Source organism: Perognathus longimembris, chromosome 10 (assembly GCF_023159225.1).
Source record: "Perognathus longimembris pacificus isolate PPM17 chromosome 10, ASM2315922v1, whole genome shotgun sequence".
Taxonomy (NCBI): Eukaryota; Metazoa; Chordata; class Mammalia; order Rodentia; family Heteromyidae; genus Perognathus; species Perognathus longimembris.
In genome coordinates, this window is record NC_063170.1 from 11,575,468 (window position 1) to 11,597,734 (window position 22,267).

The 22,267-nt window shown below is 44.9% G+C and overlaps 1 protein-coding gene and 1 non-coding gene across 3 annotated transcripts in view; one reads left to right on the forward strand and one right to left on the reverse strand.

The window, feature by feature from the left end:
- Positions 1 to 20,602, forward strand: part of Terf2 (telomeric repeat binding factor 2) — a 32,601-nt gene extending 11,999 nt beyond the window's left edge. The window contains exons 4-10 of one of the 2 annotated variants that reach the window (XM_048355235.1): positions 3,397 to 3,483; positions 6,406 to 6,552; positions 9,610 to 9,716; positions 11,528 to 11,917; positions 17,256 to 17,341; positions 18,446 to 18,492; positions 18,902 to 20,602. In XM_048355235.1, the coding sequence (XP_048211192.1) occupies positions 3,397 to 3,483; positions 6,406 to 6,552; positions 9,610 to 9,716; positions 11,528 to 11,917; positions 17,256 to 17,341; positions 18,446 to 18,492; positions 18,902 to 19,060 (1,023 nt within the window). In that variant the 3' untranslated portion in view covers positions 19,061 to 20,602. The remainder of the gene's footprint in view (positions 1 to 3,396; positions 3,484 to 6,405; positions 6,553 to 9,609; positions 9,717 to 11,527; positions 11,918 to 17,255; positions 17,342 to 18,445; positions 18,493 to 18,901) is intronic. The other variant, XM_048355236.1, reaches the window with a different exon arrangement.
- On the reverse strand, positions 4,081 to 4,187 carry LOC125358919. The gene has a single exon (XR_007212438.1). It is a non-coding gene; the product is annotated as a U6 spliceosomal RNA (small nuclear RNA).
- Positions 20,603 to 22,267: the final 1,665 nt, after the last annotated feature.

Genomic DNA, 22,267 nt, shown 5'->3' on the forward strand with positions numbered 1-22,267 from the left:
TACAGTGGTAGCAGTTGAGCTGACCATTGCTGCTGCAGGATTTGCAGGCTGGCTGCTTTTTGGTTTTTTTTTTTTTTTTTTGCCAGTCCTGGGCCTTGGACTCAGGGCCTGAGCACTGTCCCTGGCTTCTTTTTGCTCAAGGCTAGCACTGTTTTTTGGTTTTTGTTTTTGCCTATCCTGGGGCTTGAACTCAGAGCCTGAGCACTGTCCCTGGCTTCTTGCTCAAGCCTAGCTTTGTCTGTATATGTGGTGGGCTTCATGTATACGAGGCAAGGACTCTACCACTAGGCCATATTCCCAGCCCTGCAGGCCGTTATGTTTTACAAGCCATGAAGTATATGGAGCCTACCAAAATTTGCCTTCAGTGGTGGCTATTACAGAGGTGGATTTGAACCTAAAATGACAAAACGGGAAGCAGCATTATTATTTTTTATTTGCTTGTTTTTGTTGCCAGTCCTGGTGCATGGACTCAGGGCCTGAGCACTGTCCCTGGCTTCTTTTTGCTCAAGGCTAGCGCTCTACCTCTTGAGCCACAGCACCACTTTCGGCTTTTTTCTATATATGTGGTGCTTGAGGAATCGAACCCAGGGAGGGCTTCACATATACGAGACGAGCACTTTATCACTAGGCCACATTCCCAGCCCGGGAAGCAGCATTAATACTAGGTGTAAGCCCTGCTGCCAATAAAGGAAAGATAAGAGATGCTCAATTAAAGAGAACCAACTTTTTATAATAAAACACCTCAAATATAAAGTTTTTAAAAATAATTCAGCATAAACAAGCTAAATCAGAGCTTTGATCTATTTTAACTTAAGGACATTAAAAATATAGTGAAGAACTCTCAAAAGGAAACAAGCCTATACAAATCTTTTTTTTTTTTTAATATGCAAAGGGCAATCAAAAATAGAGAAAGCCAAGCACTTTGTGTCACATGCCTGTAATCCTCAGTACCCAGGAGGCCAAGATTCATGGTTCAAAGCCAGCTCAGGCAGGAAAGTCCAAGAGACTGTCCACGTAAGCACCAGAAAACTGGAAGTGGAGTTGTGGCTCAAAGTGGTAGAACACTAGCCTTGAATGAAAAAACCTCAAGGACAACCCGGGTCCTGAGTTCAAGCCCCATAACCAACAAATATATAGAGAAAGACATTCTATTTCATTGTAGATATACCTGTCTCAGCCTCACTTAGGACATTTGTTTTTGTTGGAGACCAAGACCTGATCCCAGTGGCTAATGCCTTACCATCTGAGCCACGCCTCCAACCCCAAGAGTTGGTTTATTTTCTTCTTTTCACTTAGGACTTTTTGTTGTTAGTTGTGGGACTTGAACTCTGGGCCTGGGTGCTGTTCCTGATCTCTTCAGTTCAAGGCTCACGCAAGGTCTTTTCCAAAGGTCTTTTTTGTGTTTTTTTTTCTTACAATATATAGCCCAGGCTCACCCCAGGTGCTCCTTGTACTCTTCTGGATCCTCTTGCTTTGGCCTTCCCAGTCACTCACATATCTTTTTCGTCTTTGTGGTTTTGTTTCCTGCAGTATTAGAGATTGAACCTAAGGCCTTGCAAATACTAGACAAGTACTCTAATACTAAGCTCCCTTCACAGTCAAAGATCTGTTTATGCTTGTCTTTAAGACAAGATTTAAGGTACCTATGTTACTGTTACACAACTCCCAGTACCCTTCATTTTTGTTTTTACCTTTTTTTTTTGTGGTCAGTCATGGGGCTTGAATGCTGTCCTGAGCTCTTCAGCTCAAGGCTAGTGCTCTACCACTTGAGCCACAGCACCATTTCTGGTTTTCTGGTAGTTAATTGGAGATAAGAGTCTCGTGGACTTTCCTGCCTGGGCTGGCTTTGAACCAGGATCCTTAGACCTCAGTCTCCTGAGTAGCTAGGCATGTGTTTGTTGGTCATTTGCATATTTCTTTTTTAAAATTAGTTCTACAGGGAGATTTCATCATTGCCTTTCCACACCTATTGAATGTATTCCAATCAATCTCCTGTCCTTTGTTTTTAATTTTTTTTAATGGTCACAATTTTTTTCTTTTGTTATTTTTGTTGATGGCTTGGGTTTTTCTTTTTTTATTGTCAGGATGATGTACAGAGGGGTTACAGTTACATGCATAAGGTAGTGAATACATGTACATTTCTTGTCATACTTATTATCCCCTTCCTCATTTTTCTCCCTCCTTCCCTCCCCCCCAGCCCCTCACCCACCTCCCCTCACAATTTTGTTTTAATTTTTAAAAGAATTTTATTAAATTGTATGGGGAGCAACATTAAACTGTTTCATTGAATTTTTTTGCATTTCAGCACATGCTACTAATCTTTCCCAGTGTATATTATGTTTAGATTGGGGTCAAATTTTAGGGCATTACATTTTTTCCTCTGGGGAAGAGATCAAATGACCTTTATGTCCCTCACAATTTTTTTAATGCTCACTTCTGTAATCCTCTCTACTGAGGAGGCTCAGACCTGAGGATCCTGGTTCAAAGCTAGCCCGGGTAGAAAAGTCCCTGTGCGAGACTTCTCTCCAATTAAACACTTAAAAACCGTAAGTAGATCTGTGGCTCAAGAGGTAGAGCACTAGCCTCAAGCAAAAGAGCTCAGGGACAAAGCCCATACCCTGAGTTCAAGCCCCACAACCAGGAAGGGGAAAAAAAGGATTTCCTTTTAAATTTTCAGTTAGTGTTATTTTACTCCCATATGTATTCTCCTGAGATGTCTTTATAGAAAGCAGTTTTTCTCAGTGGTTGATGAGAACCCTTCATCTGCCTGGAATTTCCTTTGTAGTTGCTGCTGGTGGATTAACTCCATTTGTCAGTGTCAGTAATTCCTTGTACATTTTGAAGTTGCCAGCTGGTGTTTACTGGTATAAGAGGCTTGTTTTTTTCACTCCCCTGCAGAATTGGTCTCGGGCTTTTCCTGAATAGAACTAGTGCAGAACTCTGGTCAGCAAATCACTTGTTTGGCTTCTTTTCCCCCCACAATGTATCCTCCCTACTGCATTCCCCACCCTCTGCTTTAGAACTCTTAGACCCAAAGAAAACCGGCATGCTTTATGGATCTGAACTTTAGGATGTCTAGAATGACTCCCATCCACTTTATCTCCAGTTAGGAAGGCTCTATCCATATTGTCTAAATGGATTGTAATACAGTGAATCAGATGTTACTGTCAGCCATTAAAAAAAAAAAAACATTGTAATATTAAAAAGCTACTCCCTTACAAGCTGAGATGCCTTACAGTAGTTCACAATGCTTGAACAATAACTTTTGGGTCTTAAGAAATTTGATGTAATGTGAAAAGGTTCTTGGTTATGTAACTTTACTATTTAGTACTTTATTTTGATGTTTGCTATCCTCATCATTATAAACATTGAAAAAAGGTTTCCCCCCTTTTGTAGGCAGTCATTATTTGTATCAAAAACAAAGAATTTGAAAAGGCGTCAAAAATTTTGAAAAAACATATGTCCAAGGACCCCACAACTCAGGTAAGTTTATGTATTTCTGATCCTGTGATTTAAGTCATCTCATTCCTCTCTCCTGTCCCTCTTACTGAGGTTTGAATTTAAGGCCTCATACTAGCTCAGTTGATAGTATACCTCTTGTACCTTATACTTCCAGCCCTGTTTTTTGCTGGCTGTTTTTGTTGTTGCTGATTTGTTGGGGGGGGGGGGGGGGTTTGCCAGTCCTGAGGGTTGAACTCCAAGCCTGGGCTATCCCTGAACAACTTTTTCTCAAGGCTAGCACTCTGCCACTTGAGCCACAGCACCACTTCCAGCTTTTTCTGTTTATGTGTTGCTGAGGAATCAAACCCAGGGCTTTATGCATGCTAGGCAAACACTCTATCACTAAGCCAAGTCTGTAAGAGTTTTATCTCCAGTAAGTCACCAAAAAGCTGGAAATGAAGCTGTGGTAGAGTGCAAGCTTTGAGTATATGAAGCTCAGGGACAGCGCCCAGGACCAGGACCTGCACCAAAAGAGGGAAGAAAGAAAGAAAAGAAAACCATTTAAATCTGTGAGCTTAATTTTTTTGAATAATTACTTATTTATTGTCAAAGTGATGTACAGAGAGATTACAGTTTCATAAAAATATGGAACGCTTCACTAATTTGCCTGTCATCCTTGTGCTGGGGCCATGCTAATCTTCTCTGTATTGTTCCAATTTTAGTATACGTGCTGCTGAAGTGAGCACTGTGAGCTTAATTTTTTAATTTATTTACTATTTGCATGGACTTGAATTCAGGACCTTGAACTTGTTTGGCAGGCACTGTCACTCCTTCAGCCCCTTTTTCTCTTTTTAAGACAACATCTCTATAGCCTGGTCTCAAACTCTCAGTCCTCCTGCCTCAGTTTCCCAAGTGCTGGGACTAAGAGGCATGGTCTTAAATGCTATTTTTGGATAAGGTAATACATATAACAACACAAAATTCAAAGGGCAGCAAAAGGGTTTAGTGATGATCTAGCATGGTTATGAAAGCCTAGCTACTTAGGAAGCAGGGATCTAAGCACTTGCAGTTGTAGGCCTGCTCAGGTATAGAGAGATGGCCTGTGCTTGTTCCAGCTACTGGGGAAGCACAGTGGCTGGGCATGGTGGCGGGTGCCTTTCATTTCTGTGACTCCGGTGTCATAGGCAGGCCTGAGCATAAAGCAAGGCCCTGGTCCTAAGGCAAAAAGGCGCTGCAGGTGTGGTTCAGTTGTTAAAGAATGCCTGCCTAGCATACACAAGGTCCCAAATTTAATCCTCAGTAGCACCAAAAAGGAAAAAAATAACTCTTAGTTTTAACCATTGCCCATCTTGTTCCTCTCAGAAGCAATTACTGTTTACTTCTTTCATCCTTTCAGAATATATGTGTATATTATGTATATTATACATACACTATAAATGTTATACATAGTATATATTTGTGTTATGTATATATAATATATGTGTAAGGCACAAACAAGTTTGTGTGTTTGTAGATTATATATATCCATTCTGCCTATTTTTCCATCCACATATGTGACAACATACTCTGTATATGATTTGAGCACTCCAATTTGCTTTTATTTAATGTTACATCTTAAAATTCCGTTAGCAAACGGCACCGGTGAGGCCTCTCTCTCTCTCCCTCCCTCCCTCTCCCTCTCCCTCTCCCTGTCTCCCCCTCTCTCCCCTTCCTTCTCTCCCTCCCTCCCTCTCTCCCTTCTTCCTTCTCTCCCTCCCCCCCCTCCCTCCTCTATCATGCCAGTTGGGGTTTGAACTAGAACCTGGGTGCTATCCCTGAGTTGTTTTTTTTTACTCAAAGTTAATGCTCTGCCACTTGATCCACAGCTCCACTTCTTTTTTTTTAAAATTTAATTTAATTTATTTATTAATTGACACAAATTTTTTTGACAAGGTGTTGTGCAAAAAGGGTACAGTTACATAGTAGGGCAGTGTGTACATTTCTTGTGATATCTTACACCCTGTTTTTCTTTCCCTTCTGTAGGTCAGGTAGACATATATACAATATACAATGTATCAAGAACATATACAGTAGCTACGTGGCCAAGCCCAAGAAAATTCGCCTAGGGCTTTAAATGTAATGTCGATATTAGACAATATGTCGACAGTAGTCTTTTATGAACGTGCATACATAGCTTTTGAGCTATGGTATTCCACTGAGAGGTCAATTTTTGACCTTTAAATGTTGAGTAGTTGTTTGGTTTTAGTTACATACTGTTGGGTCGCTGCCCCAATCCTGTGGGAAATACCATTTGACAAGCAGTTTTGGGTTTCACAGACCTGGTCTCTACTGTCTCTCCATCTCCCCTTTTTTTTTTCTTTTTTTTGGCCAGTCCTGGGGCTTGGACTCAGGGTCTGAGCACTGTCCCTGGCTTCTTTTTGCTCAAGGCTAGCACTCTGCCACTTAAGCCACAGCGCCGCTTCTGGCCGTTTTCTGTATATATGGTGCTGGGGAATTGAACCCAGGGCCTCATGTATACAAGTCAAGCACTCTTGCCACTAGGCCATATCCCCAGCCCCGTCCGTCTCCCTTTCTTAACAGTCATATATCGGGGAGATCATGCCCCTTTGTTTTCTGCCACAGCTCCACTTCTGAAATTCTTGGCTGGTTATTTTCAGATAAGAGTCTCTTGTACTTTCTGCCAGGCTGGCTCCAAACCATAATTCTCAGATCTCAGCCTCCCGAGTAGCTAGGATTACAGGTGTGAGCCACTGGCTCACTGCTTGCTTTACCTCTTTTTTACAGCCTCATGGTTATTCATTGTGTCTAAACCATAACTTATTGATCAGTCCTCTGTGTTGAGCTTTCCTTCTGTACATGTGCTGAAGATTTTTACTGAGAGCACCAAAAGTTCTGATAGTCTTCTAACACATTGAATTTTTACTGCTGTTTTCCTTTCTCACACAACGTTGGTCCTTTGTGTAGAAACTGAGAAATGATCTCCTGAACATTATCCGAGAAAAGAACTTGGCCCACCCTGTTATCCAGAACTTTTCCTATGAGACTTTCCAGCAAAAGATGCTGCGCTTCCTGGAGAGCCACCTGGACGACACTGAGCCCTACCTCCTCACGGTATGTCTTCACCTTCTCCCTTCCTGTAGGCACCGCGTGCCCTTGAGGAAAGCAGGGGATTAGGAAACCACAGCAAAAGACTTAAGATGGAATTGTGTCTTCTTTAAATGCCTCAAAAACACCAAGGTGCAGATACTGGCACAGATGACTAGAACACACCTGGCCTCCCTTACCCACCTCCTCTCCTTTTTAACTGCCTTTACATGTGATCTATCATTCGTGGTTAAAGTCAAACATTCACATTCATATGTCCCCAAAAAGGTGAAATTTGAGAAGAATTAGGAAGACTGGTTTGGTAGATGTGGCATGATGGGATTGTTAGTAGGAAAAAGGCCTGACACAGAGAAAGTTGTGATTGCAAAGTATGATATAGTTAAAAGAGAGTAAATTAAGACAGTGGTGTGTCTGTACTACTAGCACTTGGGACTGAGGCAGGAATAATGAAAATTCATAGTCAGCCTGGTCTCTATGGAGAATTCCTATCTGAAAAATACCAAAGGGCAAAGGATGTAGCTCAGTGGTATAGTTCATGTTCAACAAGCACAAGGCTCAAGGTTTGGTGCTCAGCACCACCACAACCAATTACAGACAAAACCAAACCCAGGATTTAAAAAAAAAAATTTTTTTTTTTGCCAGTCCCAGGGTTTAAACTTAGGATGTGAGCACTGTCCCTGAGCTTCTTTTTGCTTAAGGCTAGCACTCTACCACTTGAGCCAAAGTGTCACTTCTGGATTTTTCTTCCCCTGTTTATGTGGTGCTGAGGATTTGAACCCAGGGCTTCATGCATGCTAAGCAAGCACTCTACCACTAAGCCACATTCCTAGCCCCCAAAGGCAGGATTTTGAGGATGACAGCAGATCTGTTAATCCTGTATTAATGTAGTGTCCCTGAAGGAACCTAGCAGTCATTTGGGCGATCTCAGCTTTCTTGTAAAAGCAGGTAGGTAGTTCAGCGTATCTAAGGAGCCACATGTCAGGATACTGGAGCCTGGCATAAGTGTGTTCCATTTCTTTGCCTTCCAAGTAACTGAAAGACAATTCTGCTCCTGTGTCTGTGTGTGAGAGTGGGACTCTCAGTTCTTGACACCACATATGCTGGCTCTGGTGGCTCCTGCCTATAATCTTAACTACACAGGAGGCTGAAATTTGAGAATCCAGGTTTGAAGCCAGCCCAGGCAGACAAATCTAAGAACACATTATTTTCAACTAACCAGCAAAAAGTCAGAAGAGACTGTGCACTGATGACTCACACCTATAATCCTAGCTACTCAGGAGACTGAGATCTGAGGATCCCAGTTCAAAGCCAGCCCAGGCAGGAAAGTCCCTGTGAGACTCTTACCTCCAATTAACCATCAGAAAACTGGAAGTTGCACTGTGGCTTAAAGTGGTAGAGTGCTAGTCTTGAACAAAATTGCTCAGGGACAAGGCCCAGGCCCTTAGTTCAAGCCTCATGACTGACAAAACTAAAACAACCATTCAGAAGAGGAAGTGTGGCTCAAGTGGCAGAGTCTCAGATTTGAACAAAAAAGCCAAACGAATGCAAGGCCCTGAGTTCAGTCTCAGTACTGGCACAAAACAAGACAGACACTGATACTGATTTGACTGGAAATACTTAAAGCCAGAGTCATAGGGAGATAGAAAACAGCCACTGTCTGGTGCCTGTAATCCTGGTTCAAAGCCAGCACAGGTGGAAAAGTCTATGAAAGTCTTATCTCCAAGTAAACACCCAAAAAGCCAGAAGTAGAGCTGTGGCTCAAGTGGTAGAGCATTAGCCTTGAACATAAAACCCTGAGGACAGCATCCAGGCCGTGAGTTCAAGCCCTAGGACTGACACAAAAGTAAATCTGTATGTATGTATATGTGTGTATACATGTATATATATACATTTATGTATGTATATAGTATATATGTGTGTTTATATATAATTTATACATATCTTATGTATGGATTGTTATAAAATTCTATTAACACAAACTAAAAAATCATTAGAGTAAATATAGTTAGCTACTCAAGAAGCTGAGCTCTGAGGATTGCAGTTCAGAGCCAGTCCATGAGACACTTATCTTCAATTAACCACCAGAAAGCCAGAAGTGGAGCTGTGGCTTAAAATGGCAGAGTACTAGCCTTGGGCAAAATTGCTCAGGGACAGTGCTTAGGCCCAGAGTTCAAGCCCCAGGACCTGCAAAAAAAAAAAGAAGAAAAAGAAAAAAAAAAGAGGAAAGAAATTTGACTTTCATACATGACTCTAAAAGTATACTTGGGAGCCAAAAACTGGATTGTGGTTGAGATTGGAAGGACAGAAGATATATTCAGAGTAAAAGTGTGGTATTATTTTATGTCTGAAATATTTAAAAGGTCTAGCTATGTCAAGAGAGTCAGTGGTACTTAAAGTGAGTTCTCTTTTAGTGAAGACAACTGTGATCCACATGGGGAACTGTTACTGTTTTGTTTTGGGGTATAAATGTGTTTTGTGCCAGTCCTAGGGCTTGAACTCAAGGCCTGGGCACTATCACTGAGCTTCCTGCCCAGGGCTTGTCTTCAAACCACTATCCTCAGATCTCAGCCTTCTGAGTAGCTGGGATTACAGGCATGAGCCACAAGTGGCTGGCAGTGTTACTGTTTTTTGAAGCAAGAAAGAAGACAAATTTGAGATGATTTTTGTTGTTGTTGTTGTTGGTTATGGGGCTTGAACTCTGGGCCTAGGCGCCAATCCTCAGCTCTTCAGCTCAAGGCTAGTGTTCTACCACTTGAGCCACAGCACCACTTCTGGTTTTCTAGTGGTTAATTGGAAATAAGTCTCAGGTAAGAATCTCCTGCTCAGACTGGCTTTGAACTGCAATCCTCAGAGCCTCCTTGGTAGCTAAGATTTACAGGCCTGAGCCACTGGCACCTGGCTTGAGATGATTTTCATTAGGTCATGTTCATTTATGTCCTCTCATTAATGTCTGGACTGGTTTTGTAGCGGAATTTGTTTGTGTATTGAGTATATTTACAGTGAAAGAAGCAGAAATAAGTGAGATTCTGTTTCATCTTCCTGATGACATTCTTCCTTCCCCAGATGGCCAAAAAGGCTTTGAAGTCTGAGTCTGCTGCCTCAAGTACAGTGAAAGTAGATAAGCAGCCAGCATCAGAGTCTGTGGAAAAGCCCCTCAGAGAGTCTCCAAGGTGAGGGTGCCTTCCGTGACCTTGGGGAGCTCACTGAAGAAGATCGGTTCCTCGAGGTGACAGTACTGGGTTAGTGGGATACTACACTGGGCAATAGACAGTGGCAAAGATGACATGTCTGGGATCCCCCACAGAAGATTCTGGCAAGCTCTTCCTTAAAGGTGGGGTCCCCATTTTTCTCACTCATGCCTTTACAATAGTGTTGGGAATTTTGAGGAGGAATCCCAAGTGTGGCAGCTAAAGTCAGCCGTCTCAATTTGAGATGCATCTGAGGAGACCCATGTCCTAGTCCACTCTGCATTATTCTAACAATGTCATAAAGAAAAGAGGTTTCTTGTTAGCTTGAAGTTGTATAGACTGTTGAGAGCCTATGAGTAGCAATGGCCCCTTTCCTGTCATCACATTGCAGGTGACAGGGAGAGTGTAGGTGCATCTGCCTGTGACTCCTAGTCGCTCTCTTCTTACAGCACCACCAGTATTCAGTTATAGAGGCTTCACCCTGATACCGTTGTCTCATCCTGAGCCCTCCTAGAGCCCCATCTCTAAATTCTGTAACCAGGTTCAGTTTCAACCTGGTAGAGATGGACAAGAGGGAGGGCATCATACAGGGCCTATTCAAGCCACAGCAGCCTGGGGGGACATACAAAGGAGCAAAGTGGTCCCAGGAGAAGAGAGGCAAGACTATAGGACTGAAGGGTTTGGAGGCATGGGTCAGTGGATAGAGCACTTGCTAGTGAGCGAAATCCACAGGCACCAAATTCAAGTCCCAGCCTTGGACCTTAAAGAAAAAAAAGAGTATAGACCTAAGGAAAGGTATGTAGAAATGTCCAAGCCAACCCACACTCCATCCAGTTCAAATTTTATGTATGTGTTGGAGTGTGGGGGTAATTGGGTTTTGGGTATATGAGCTTTCTCAATTTTTAAATTGTGATAGTCCATTTAAAAAAAAAGAAAAACTTTACATGGGTTACAACAAGCCATAATCTGCCATCTGGGTTTGCAGGCCATCAGTTTGCCACTTACATGACAGGGCTGTCACCCAGGACCTGGGCACTGTCCCTGAGGTCTTTTGCTTAAGCAAGTGCTTTACTGTCTGAGCTAAGCTCCACTTCTGGCCTTTTGGTGATTAATTAAAGATGACAGTCTCATGGGTTTTCTTAATTCTCAGCCTCCTGAGTAGCTAGGATTACAGATGTGAGCCATTGTGCCCAATTTTGTGTGTGTGTGTGGTATTGGATTCTGAACTCAATGCTTTGTGCTTGCAGCTGTTCTGCCATTTGACCACAACTCTAGCCTTCCATGCTTTAGTTATTTTTCAGATGAAGAAATTTGTTGCTTGTAGCCTAAAGCCATTGCAGGGCAGTCTTAGGGTGGGAGTCAGCCTTCAATAAATGTAGGACCTTTTGGTGTTTTGTTTTTTTTCTTTTTTTATTGTAAAGATGAGGGAGTTTTTATCACATCAACATTAATACAGGTGACATCACATGCCAAATGACAAACCTGAGATAGAGCCAAACCTTAATCCTCTACCTACACGTCCTTGTTAGTTGTGGTTTCTGGCATGGCCCACCACGCTTCACTTGTTTGTTGAGATGAAAGTTTTTGCCCTGGCTGGCCTCAAACCACTTCTTTCCTATTTCTGCCTCCCAAGTAGCTGGGATTCTAGACACGAGCCACTGCACTGGCCTGTATGATTGTGTTTTAATGAAGAGTCCTCTTTCTACTTAGAAACCTTCCACTGAGAAGTAGTGCCTGTTAGGACAAGCGTCAGCAGTGGTGAACTGACCCTTGTGTGTTTGCTTTATTTGTAGGCAACTGCCAAGTACTCCAACCACCATTGGGATTAGGACTCTGAAAGCCGCGTTCAAGGCTCTATCCAGTGCACAGGACCCAGAGGCAGCTTTCTCCAAACTGGACCAGAAGGATCTGGTCCTTCCTAATCAGTCATCCCCATCATCAGTAGCTCTCAAAAACAAGAGACCTAGAAGAAATGAAAATGAAAGCTCAGCTCCTGAGGGGGAGGGCAGCTCAGAACTGCAGCCCAAGAACAAGCGTATGACAATAAGCAGATTGATTTTAGAAGAGGACAGCCAGGGTACTGAGCCCAGCCCAGGCCTCAACTCCTCCCAGGAGTCCATTCCAGCGTCACCATCCAAGCCTACCGCTGCCAGCCACACGCGGCCTGGAGAGAAGAATGCCAAGTACGAAGACCTTTGTAGCTGTTTGGGGGCTGGTTGGCGGTCCTGGTTGGGCCTGGGATTACTTCTGTGAATGAAGTAACTTTGAACTAAGTTACTCACCACCAAGGCTTACTCGACATGCTAGAATGTGACTTGGGAGCAGGGAGTGACAACATAGCCTCCCTGCCGGTTCCAAAGCCCCGCACATAGGCTGCCCAGCAGTGTCCTAGGGCGGGAGTGAGGATGGAAGGTTTCTCAGCCTCCTTCCCATCGCAGATTTCATTTTTAGCAAGCTTCTCTTCCAAGAAAGCTGTGAGAATCGGGCTACGTTGCACCTTGATCTGTTCTAAAAGACTGAATACTTACAAAGTTGTGCGCCTAGGAGCATTTGAGACTCTGAGAAATTGAGTAGATACCTGCTAATCTTGCACATTCTGCTAGGTACTGTGGGGCAGTGGTTAGAGCACTTTCATTTGACTCCCAGCCTAGCTTTAAGTCTTGCTGCCCATAATGCCCTCCGGTGGGTCCACCTCCAGGCAAAGCAGTGTGCTTGCTCTCTGGGACACACTGCCTGTTTTCTCCTGGTGTGCTGCTGCTGCTTCTCATTCCCCACAGTGGACTGTCATCCCTCCATCATTGCTTGTCACAGTCCCATTCATCTTCCAAGGGGAGAGAAGCTGTTCATGTGTTACCTGAGTTTCAGTCCTTACACTGTGAGGTGGTATGCTAGTCCATTGTGCAGGCCAGGAAGGCGTAGAAGTCAGCTGAAAGTGGCAAAGATGGGCTTTAGGCTGTTTAAGCCAGATTGATCTTTTTCTTTCTTTCTTTTTTTTTTTTTGTGCCAGTACTAGGGCTTAAACTCGGGCCTTGTGCTTTCACTTGGCTTTTTCTGCTCAAGGCTGGTAATCTACCACTTAAGCCCCATCTCCACTTACAGCTTTTTGGTGGTTCATTGGACATGAGAGTCTCATGGACTTTTGTGCCTGGACTGGCTTCAAACCATGCTCCTCAGATCTCATCTTCCTAAGGGCTAAGATTATAGGTGTGGGCAAACAGCACCCTGGCTCAGGTCGGTCTTGATACAGAAGCTCAGAGCCTGGGTCCCATGACTCCATCTTGCCTCTTAAAACCACTTCCTCCATGAACTCTTCACTGTCACCCCGCTGTAAGTGATCCACCTCACTGATCGGCGACCATTGTCATCTTCACCACTGCTCCCTGCTGTAGTTGTCAGGGGACTCCTGCCATGGCCTTCTGCTGGGTGTCCTGAGGTGTAAGGCACAGGTTGTAACGCAGCATGTGCACCACCACTTGCACTTGGAAGTGAGTCACTGGATTTTTAGTCGGCATAGCTGACGCAGCTCTGCACTGTGCTCATTTGACACATGAACCATTTATCCTCACAGAAGTCCTGTGCATGGGGCTGTTGCCCCCACAAGCAAACAAGGCTAGGGAACTGCAGGATTGCGTGGTTTTGTTAACAGAAGTATTTGTGGGGATGGTGACATACACACCTGTCAGGTATGGCATGACAAAAGCATGAAGTAAACTAGGGACTCAAAGTAGGGGTTGGCAAACCAGCCTTTGAGCCAGATTCACTGAAACTTGGTTTTGTAAACCGTTCCCTCCCTCCTTTGGTTCTTTTTGTGTGTGGGGGCTGGTCCTGGGGCTTGATCTCAGGACCCAGGCTCATGCCTGACCTTTTTTTACTTTTGGTTGTGGGGCATGAATTCAGGGCCTGGGCTCTGATGAACTTTTCTGCTCCAGGCTCGTGCTCTACTACTTTGAGCTACAGCTCCACTTCTGATTTTCTGTTGGTTACTTGGAGATAAGAGTCTCAGACTTTCCTGCTGGGGGAAGGCTTTAAACTGCAATCCTCAGATCTCAGCCTTCTGAGTAGCTAGGATGACAGGCGTGAGCAACCAGCACCTGACTCCTTGAGCTTTTTTGCTCAAGGCTAGCACTCTACCAATTGAGCCACAGGTTTTAGTGCTTAATTGAAAATGAATGTCCCACGTGCTTTCCTGCCCAGGCTTGCTTTGAACCATGATCTTCAGATCTCAGCCTCCTGAGTAGCTAGAGTTAAACACATGAACCACTGGTGCCCGGCTGTAAATAAAGCACAGCTACATCCATCGATTATAGATTTCTCATGGTGCCGTGGCCATGAGTCAAGTAGCCACAAGACCATAAGGCTTGCAAAACTGAAAATGCTGTCCAGTCCTTACAGGAAAGTGTTCTGGTGGCCCCTGCTGTAAAGGAAGTACTTGGGGGAAGCTGTCAGAGTAAACTGCAGAGGAGCATATGAGCTAGCCTTAAAGACTGAGTAGGAAGTTGCAGTAAGATTGGGGATTAGGGGTTCTGGGGAATGGGAACTAGGGCCAGCCTGGAGTGCTGCAAAATATCCCATGTGTGGGAGAGAAGGGAGTAACATTTGGGATGGCAGATGGGCCAGAGGTTGAGTTCATTGAAGCCTCTCAACTGCTTTGTATTATAATTACCTGCAGAGTGTTTTCAAAAGTATATATTTCCAGGCTCCTTACCCCAGGAGAATGCTGTGTAACCTGCTTGCTTTTTTTTTTTTTTTTGGGGGGGGGGGAACTGTGCCCCAAATAATTCTAAAGGCCCATGGAGCACCACCAAGGAAAGGCAGGGAGCTGGAGACAGGTTGCAAGTGAGCTGAGTGCCTGCTCTACCGGAAGTTTGTGTGAGGTGTCCCTCTGGGAGGGCAAGGAAGGATCCCCTAGGAGATCACCTGGAGGAGCACGTCATATCCTAGGCTTTTCCCCCACAGCACTTGGCACACAGCAACGTATTACTAGGTACTTGCTAACCAAGGAAAATGAGTATCCTTGGGTCTTGCGTTTTAAAGGACAACATGCAAACCATCCGTAAAGCCAGCAGAGGACTAACGCTCTTAAGTTATTGTGGGCCACGTGAGTTCTCTGTCCCCTATATCAGCCACAGGTGAATTGCTGGCCTCGTCTACGCTGGAGCTCAGTAAGTTGTAATTGCACCAGGGAGCACATGGACTCCGGAAGGGCTGTCTTCCAAGGAGGCGGCCTCTGGCCTCGGCTCCTTCCCTGGCAGGGGCAGTGAGCAGCAGCAGGAAAAGCAGAGTTCAAGTGCCTGTATGCCAGCAGCGGATGAGGACATAGCATTCTTAAACTGTGACCCATCTACCTTCTGCTTGCCAACAGTAATTAGCACTGCGATTCCTTAGAAGGAAGGCCTCCTGCAACTGTTCTTCACTTTGTCTCAAACACGACATCCCCAACCTGTAGGCTTATGGATGGCTCCACACCTCTCTTCCTAGCCATTGGAGGCAGAGCTGAGGGTTGCAGTTCAAAGCCAGCCAGTCATCAGAGTCCAAGAGACTCATCTCCAATTAAGCATCAAGAATGCCAAAAGTGGAAATAGGCTCAAGTGGTAGAGCACTCGTCTTGAGCACAGCAGTTTAGAGCTCAGCCACTGGCATAGATAACTTCTTAGAAAACTTAGGGAGCACAAAGAATTTTTTTTCAAGCCTATATACTTACTAACCTAATTGCCTTCATTATTCACATGCTAAATACCCTGACAAGAAATGCCATTTGCCATAGGGAATGATGCAGAACTTAGTCTCTTGTTTTTGCCAACTTTTAGAAAATCTTGTCAGTACTGGGATTTGAACTTAGGGCCTCATGACTGTTAAGTCAGGCACTCCACTGCTGAGGCACACTTCCTTTTTTTTGTGTGTCAACTTTTACAGGTTCTGATGTGTTTAAATTCATCAAGACTTGATGCATGTATATGTTTGTTACAATTCTGGAGGGCAGGCAGCTCATTAATCAGGTGCTTACAGTTAATTTGACTAGGAAAGGCAGAGCATAGATGTACTTAAATACTTCATTATGTTTTAGATTTGGGGGCAGGATTTTTTGAGGGGAGACTCTAGATCCAAATACTTTGCATTTTATGTTTACAGGAAGGATTTTTTAGTATTCTAATCTTTGATTTATTTCTTTCGTGTAGCTGTGTGGGTGTGTATGTGTGTGCACATACATGCATGTGTGTGCCAGTGCTGGTGCTTCAACTCAGGGCCTCTCAGCCTTGTTGGGCTTTTTTGCTCAGAGCGAATGCTCTACCACTTGAGCCACACCTCTACTTCCAGCTTTTTGCTGGCTAATTGGGTATAAGAGTCTCAGAGTTTTGTCTGTTAAACCACAATTCTGAGATCTCAGCCTCCTGAGTAGCTGGGATTATAGGTGTGTGCCCAACCCTTTGTGTAGCTTTGATACTCCCAGTATAGTTTAGGTCGCATATCTGCGTGTTAGGGTATGTGTTACATGCTAGGTGTTTAGAAGTGATCTGGCTCCTGCCTTTAAGGAGTTCATGTTTAGTGGCACACTGTGTGATGACCACTTAGAAAGCAGAATCAGTGTGCGATGGGACAGAGGACGTGGGGCCAGGAATTAGAGGGAGTGTCTTGAGAATGATGCCTTGGAGAGACAACTAGGAGTTCACTAAGCAGAGAAGGACTTCCGGGTGAAAAGAGTAGGATATGGCCAAGGCAGGAAAGTGCAGAGCTTGTGCTGAAGGAATGGAGCAGCCTGGCTCTGCTCTAGAAGTAAGCTGTGGTGTGGGTGCAGTAGACCTCTTGGTAGGAAGCTGGGCCAGCAAGCCGTACCAGCATTTGGGGCCCATTGGCTAGGCAGAAAGAAGCCAGCATACAATGGAGGAGAGATGTCATCTTAAGTTGGCTTTCAGAGAGGAAGAACTTGGAACTAGAGGAACAATGAGGGAAATGAAGAAGGGGGGAAAGTTGGCCCATTCTAGGATGCATTGCAGAGGCATTTAATAGAGTCAAAACTGCCCAATATGTCATGAATGCCTGTAATTCCAGTATTTAGGGAGCAGAAACAGAATTACGAGGGGCTATCCTGGGCTTGGTGAGACCCTGTCTCAAAAGAAAAAACCGGGCACCAGTGGCTAACGCCTATAATTCTGGCTACTCAGGAGGCTGATATATGAGGATTGGGGTTTGAAGCCAGCCCAGGCAAAAAAATCTGGAAATGGTGCAGTGGCAGAGTGCTCACCTTGAGCAAAAGAAGCACAAGGAAGTCCTGAGTTCAAATCCTAGTACCATCAAAAACCATACAAAAATTAAAAAACAAAAAAAAGCTAACCAAGACGAGGGAAAGGAGCAGGTTTGAGTGGGGTGATGTGTACTTGGTGCTGGGTTGGGGCATGGTGTTTGTGTGGCTCTCCCGAGCCAGCCCAGGAAGGAGGGTTGATTTGGGAAATATTTAAGTGAGCTAAGGTCAACAAATTGGGGTGACCATGCTGAGTATTTTACACCTTGTTGATCACCCCTCAGGCTATCCAGAGGAAAGTGGAACAACTCTAATGGGGTTGAAGAAAAGGAGAGGTGGGTAGAAGAGGACGAACTGTTTGCAGTGGAAGGTAAGCCTGGCCTCTTGACACTTAGGAAATAGACATGCATGGCCTCTGCTGTCTAATCACAGCAGTGTTGTGGCTGCCCACTTCACTTTGATTCCTGCAGAGTCTGCTTCCTGTCCTGTCCTCCATGTTCATGCATGCGTGCTTGAAATGTCATCTGTTTTATACTTGTACACCCTCTAGCTACATACATACATGCACATATATGATATACATACAAAAAAGTTGTTTTGTTTTTTGGTCTGTTGTGAGCTTAAACTCAGAGCCTGGGTGGTGTGCCTGAGCGCTTTCACTCAAGGCTAGCACTCTACCATTTAGAGCTACTGCGCTGCTCTTGGATTTTTCTTTTGTTTTTTGGTGATTAATTGGGGATGCATCTCTCAGACTTTCCTGCCCAGCCTGGCTTTGAACTGTGGTCCTCAGATCTCATCCTCCTGAGTAGCTAGGACTACAGACTTGAGCCGTCGACCCCAGGCTCGCTCTTTCTTCTTGAACCCCTTCCCACACATTAGGCAAGTTCTCTACCACTGAGCTACACCTCAGCCTTCAATTAAGATTTTAAATACGATGAATCCCTTGGTAACATCATAAATTGCCTCAGCACCACATAAACAGAAAGAGCCAGAAGTGGCGCTGTGGCTCAAGAGGTAGAGTGCTAGACTTGAGGAAAAAGAAGCCAGGGACAGTGCCCAGGCCCTGAGCTCAAGCCCCAAGACTGGCAAAAATAAATAAAAATAATAATGGCTTCACTAAAAGTGCTTGAACTCTCATCTTTAACCAACATTTACTGAAAGCCTGTTTGTAAAGCACTTCCTTCATACAGATTCTATGGGCTGAATGGCGTGTATAAGCAAGACAAAATTAATTGTCCCTTATTGATGTCCTTTTTCTCTTCAATGTCTGCAAAATTTGTTTTGCTTTGCAATGCTAGGGATTTAACCTAAGACCCATTCATGCTAGGCATGCACTCTGCCCTGAGCTGTATCCCCAGCCTTCTGTGTTTGTGAAATTGGAATCAGGTCTTCCCTTTGGGCATCATCTCTGTTTTTTGTGGTGGTTGTGGAGAAAGGTGAGCTCTAAAGTGAACCTCTGCTTCATGTTTCCCAGCAGCACCGGATGAAGACAACACAAGCACTATAATGGCAAAGAAGCAGGTAATCTAAACCTCTGCGCTGCAAGTTTTGTAGGAAGAACAGAGGTAAAAGAAGTCCCTCTTCTCATAGGCAAAGACTACCCATCGCCTGATAAAAATCCCTTTTGAAAGAATTCAAACTAAGCTCAAGTGATAGTTCTTCTGTAGAAGAAAAGTCTAGGCGGACAGCACCTGACACTTTCTGGAGCATGAACAACATTTGCGCGTTTGGAGATTGGAACACAGAAGTGACTGTTAGTTGAGAAGGACGTGGCAGGACATTGAACATGACTAAATGTCCAGGTCCAGTGTTCACGTACAGTCTACGCCATGTTCTGATTCTTCTCCTGGGATATTGAGTTGTTCTCGTCACTGTGTGGGAGAAGATAGGGCGAGAGTGGGTTTTGATAAGTCTTGGTTTTCTTTTGCAGAAGTGGACATTAGAAGAAAGCGAGTGGATCAAGGCTGGAGTACAGAAGTACGGAGAAGGAAACTGGACTGCCATTTCTAAAGGTTACCCCTTTGTTAACCGAACAGCTGTGATGATTAAGGATCGCTGGCGGACCATGAAAAAACTTGGCATGAACTGAAACAGGCATTGGTTTCCACAGGATTCGCAGGAGCTTGGTTCTAACAGTAGTCCCCGAGCAGGAATGAGAATCGGGGGAAAACCCCCTTCCAACATGAGGAGGCTTCCATCCAGCTCATCTCTGTGGGAGATCATGGAGCTAAGAGGCCAAGGCAGACGCTGCCTGTGTCCTTGACAGAGATGACAGGCACGCACGTGTCCCGCGCCAGGTCATCACTAGTGTTTCCCTTTAGTGGTTTGCTTACATTTGAAATCCCCACTAATCTGCAGAGCCTTCTCCTAGGAAAAAATGGAGTCCAAGAAGACCCACAGAACGCCATGACCTGTGAAAACCAGCAACGTGAGCATGGTCCCTCATGGAGTGTCGGCCTCGGAACACAGACGTGAAGGGTCTCCGTCTGTGGCGAGCCCAGGCCAATGACAGTCCTCATGGAAACAGATTCCTTTTAAAAACCATTTGGCCACTTGTGACGTCAGCCCAGACCTGACTGCCTTGGCATTTGCTCTCAATACGTGCTGAGCTACGTGGGCAGGTTTATCCTCCACTTGCTGTGGTTGAACCAGTGTGTTTTTTTGGTAAAATGGTGATTGTAGATAAGCTTAGTCCCCCTACCTGCCACCTCCTTTCTCAGTTCCTTTCCTTATGCTGGACTTTAAAAGCTTAAAAAAAAAAAAAAAAAAAAAAGAAGTCCTGGCTGAATATAATGGCCTAATTCCATTCTTTGTGAAATGGTTGCTTCCGCCCACTCCCTAATTGTGCTGTTAGTGTCACGTGCTGGAATTCAACATTCCCTTCTCCTTTTGTACTGCGTCGTGCTTGCTGTCAGACATCCCGAAAGACTGTCTTTTTAGCAAAAAATTTCAGTAAAGTGTTTTCTGTAATCTTTTTTAAAAATGAGAGCTAATTATTGTCGATACTTGTAGCATTCTTCATTAAAGTCTTGCTTCTCTCCAACAGAAGTAGCTGATTACTTGCAGCACAGCGTGTGTTCCTGGATGAAGCAGGAAATTGTGGAACAAACTTGGCTCAACTCTGTTAAGAAACTGCTTTGAATCAGGTGCTGGTGGCTTACACCTGTCATCCTTGCTGCTGTCATACTTGCTAGACTGAGATGGGAGGATCAAGCTCCAAAGCCAGCCCAGGAAGACTGAGGGGCCCTTTATCTCCATTTAACTGCAAAAAGCCAGAAGTGATGTTACTCAATTGGTAGAGTGCCATCCTTGAGCAAAAAGGCCAAGTGAGGATGCAAGGCCTTGCATTCAAGCCCCAGTGCCAGCGCACACACTCACTACTGTGTGTACTCATCTTTGGAAGGCAGATCAAATAGGCCTTGTAGACATTTTGGCTTATTCATTCATTTCCTCATACAATATACTTCTGGAGACTATAGAGAATTCCCCCTTCCTGACATGACAGGTTAGAAAGTTTACCTAGCTTCGTTGCCTATCAACTCTCTGTGTTAGGGTTTGGGACTGCTTTTCTCTCCCAACCCCACATAAACCATGGGGAGGGAGTGTGTACAACTGCCTGTGGGAGGAAAAGCTGTGGTCTCCCTCCAAGGTGTTAGAATGAGTTCAGGGCAGAGGGACAAACCCACAGTGCATTTAGGGAGGCAAAGTTCCCTGCCTGCTGTTTGTCAGATGAGGTATGCATGGGCTTTTTTTTTTTTTTGGCCAGTCCTGGGCCTTGGACTCAGGGCCTGAGCACCGTCCCTGGCTTCTTCCCGCTCAAGGCTAGCACTCTGCCACTTGAGCCACAGCGCCACTTCTGGCCGTTTTCTGTATATGTGGTGCTGGGGAATCGAACCTAGGGCCTCGTGTATCCGAGGCAGGCACTCTTGCCACTAGGCTATATCCCCAGCCCATGCATGGGCTTTTTTCTCACTGGAAAGCGTTAATGAATATGGACAGTCACAGAACTGTGTTTTGGCTCAGTCCGAGCAATGGGGTGGCCAGGGGTGTCTGTCAGCTCTCCTGCAGAGCCACTGAGGTCTGTGCTGGGTTGCCACCTGGCTTCCACTGCCACAGGAAATCTGTTCTCTACATAGCTGTGACATTTGGTTAATGTGATGAATTCAGAAGCAGTTCCAGATGCAAAGGAACTAAGACAGTTTGTGTGTTTTGTTTTGTTTTGTTTTTTGCCTGTCCTGGGGCTTGAATTCAGAGCCTGAGCACTGTCCCTGGCTTCTTTGTGCTCAAGGCTAGCACTCTACCACTTGAGCCACAGCGCCACTTCCAGCTTTTTCTATGTATGTGGTGCTGAGGAATCGAACCCAGGGCTTCATGTATGCTAGACAAGCACTCTACCACTAAGCCACATTCCCAGCCCCCTAGTTTGGCTTTTTTTAAAGAGTGAAATAAAAATGTTTATAATCTGGGTGTGGTGGTGCATGCTGAGATTTAGGAAGCTGAGACAGAAGGAGCACGAATTCCAAGTCAGCCTGAGTTATGCAATGAAATGCTCTCTCAAAAAAAGGGTTAGGGATTTTAGCTCAAGGGAAGAGCTAGGCCCAGCGTTCAGTCCTCAGCTCTGCAAGAAAAAGTTCAGATAGTGGAATCAGAGCCTGGCAGCTTGGAAACACTGGACGCTGACAGCAGGAGCCCCCTGACGAGGCGGTGCCTGTGGGACCGTTGAGCCATACAGGCCGCTGAAGGTCTCATCCCCAGCAGTGGGCATCCCCCACGGCGCTCCCTCAGTGCTGCTGCGGACCAGAGAAGAGAGTGGCGGTTCCTTAGCTTGGTGTTGATGTCATGAGTAAAAGAGGCGCCCTACCCTTGAACCGCAACCCCACTTAGGGCTTTTATTGGTGGCTAATTTGAGATAAGTCTCATGAACTTTCCTGCCCTGCTGGCTTTTTGATTGGGTTTTTTTTTTTTTAACTGTATTTTTTTTTGTGTTTTCTTTTTTGGTACTGGGGATCGAACCCAGGACGTTGCACTTGCTAGGCAAGCGCTTTGCCACTGAGCTACATCCCAGCCCCCTGCTGGCTTTTTGAAATACGATCCTCAAATCTCATCTTCCTGGGTAGCTAGAATTGAAGACATAAGCCCACCCAGCCAACCGTATCTTCAAGTAGGTCTTGAATAGCTTTAAATAAATATATTGATCAGGTGGAAGTTAGCAGAAGGATGACTCTGGAGGAGGCTGAGCACCGTCTTGTTCTGTTCATTAAGACTGCATTGGGTGTGGTGGTGCATGCCAGCTACT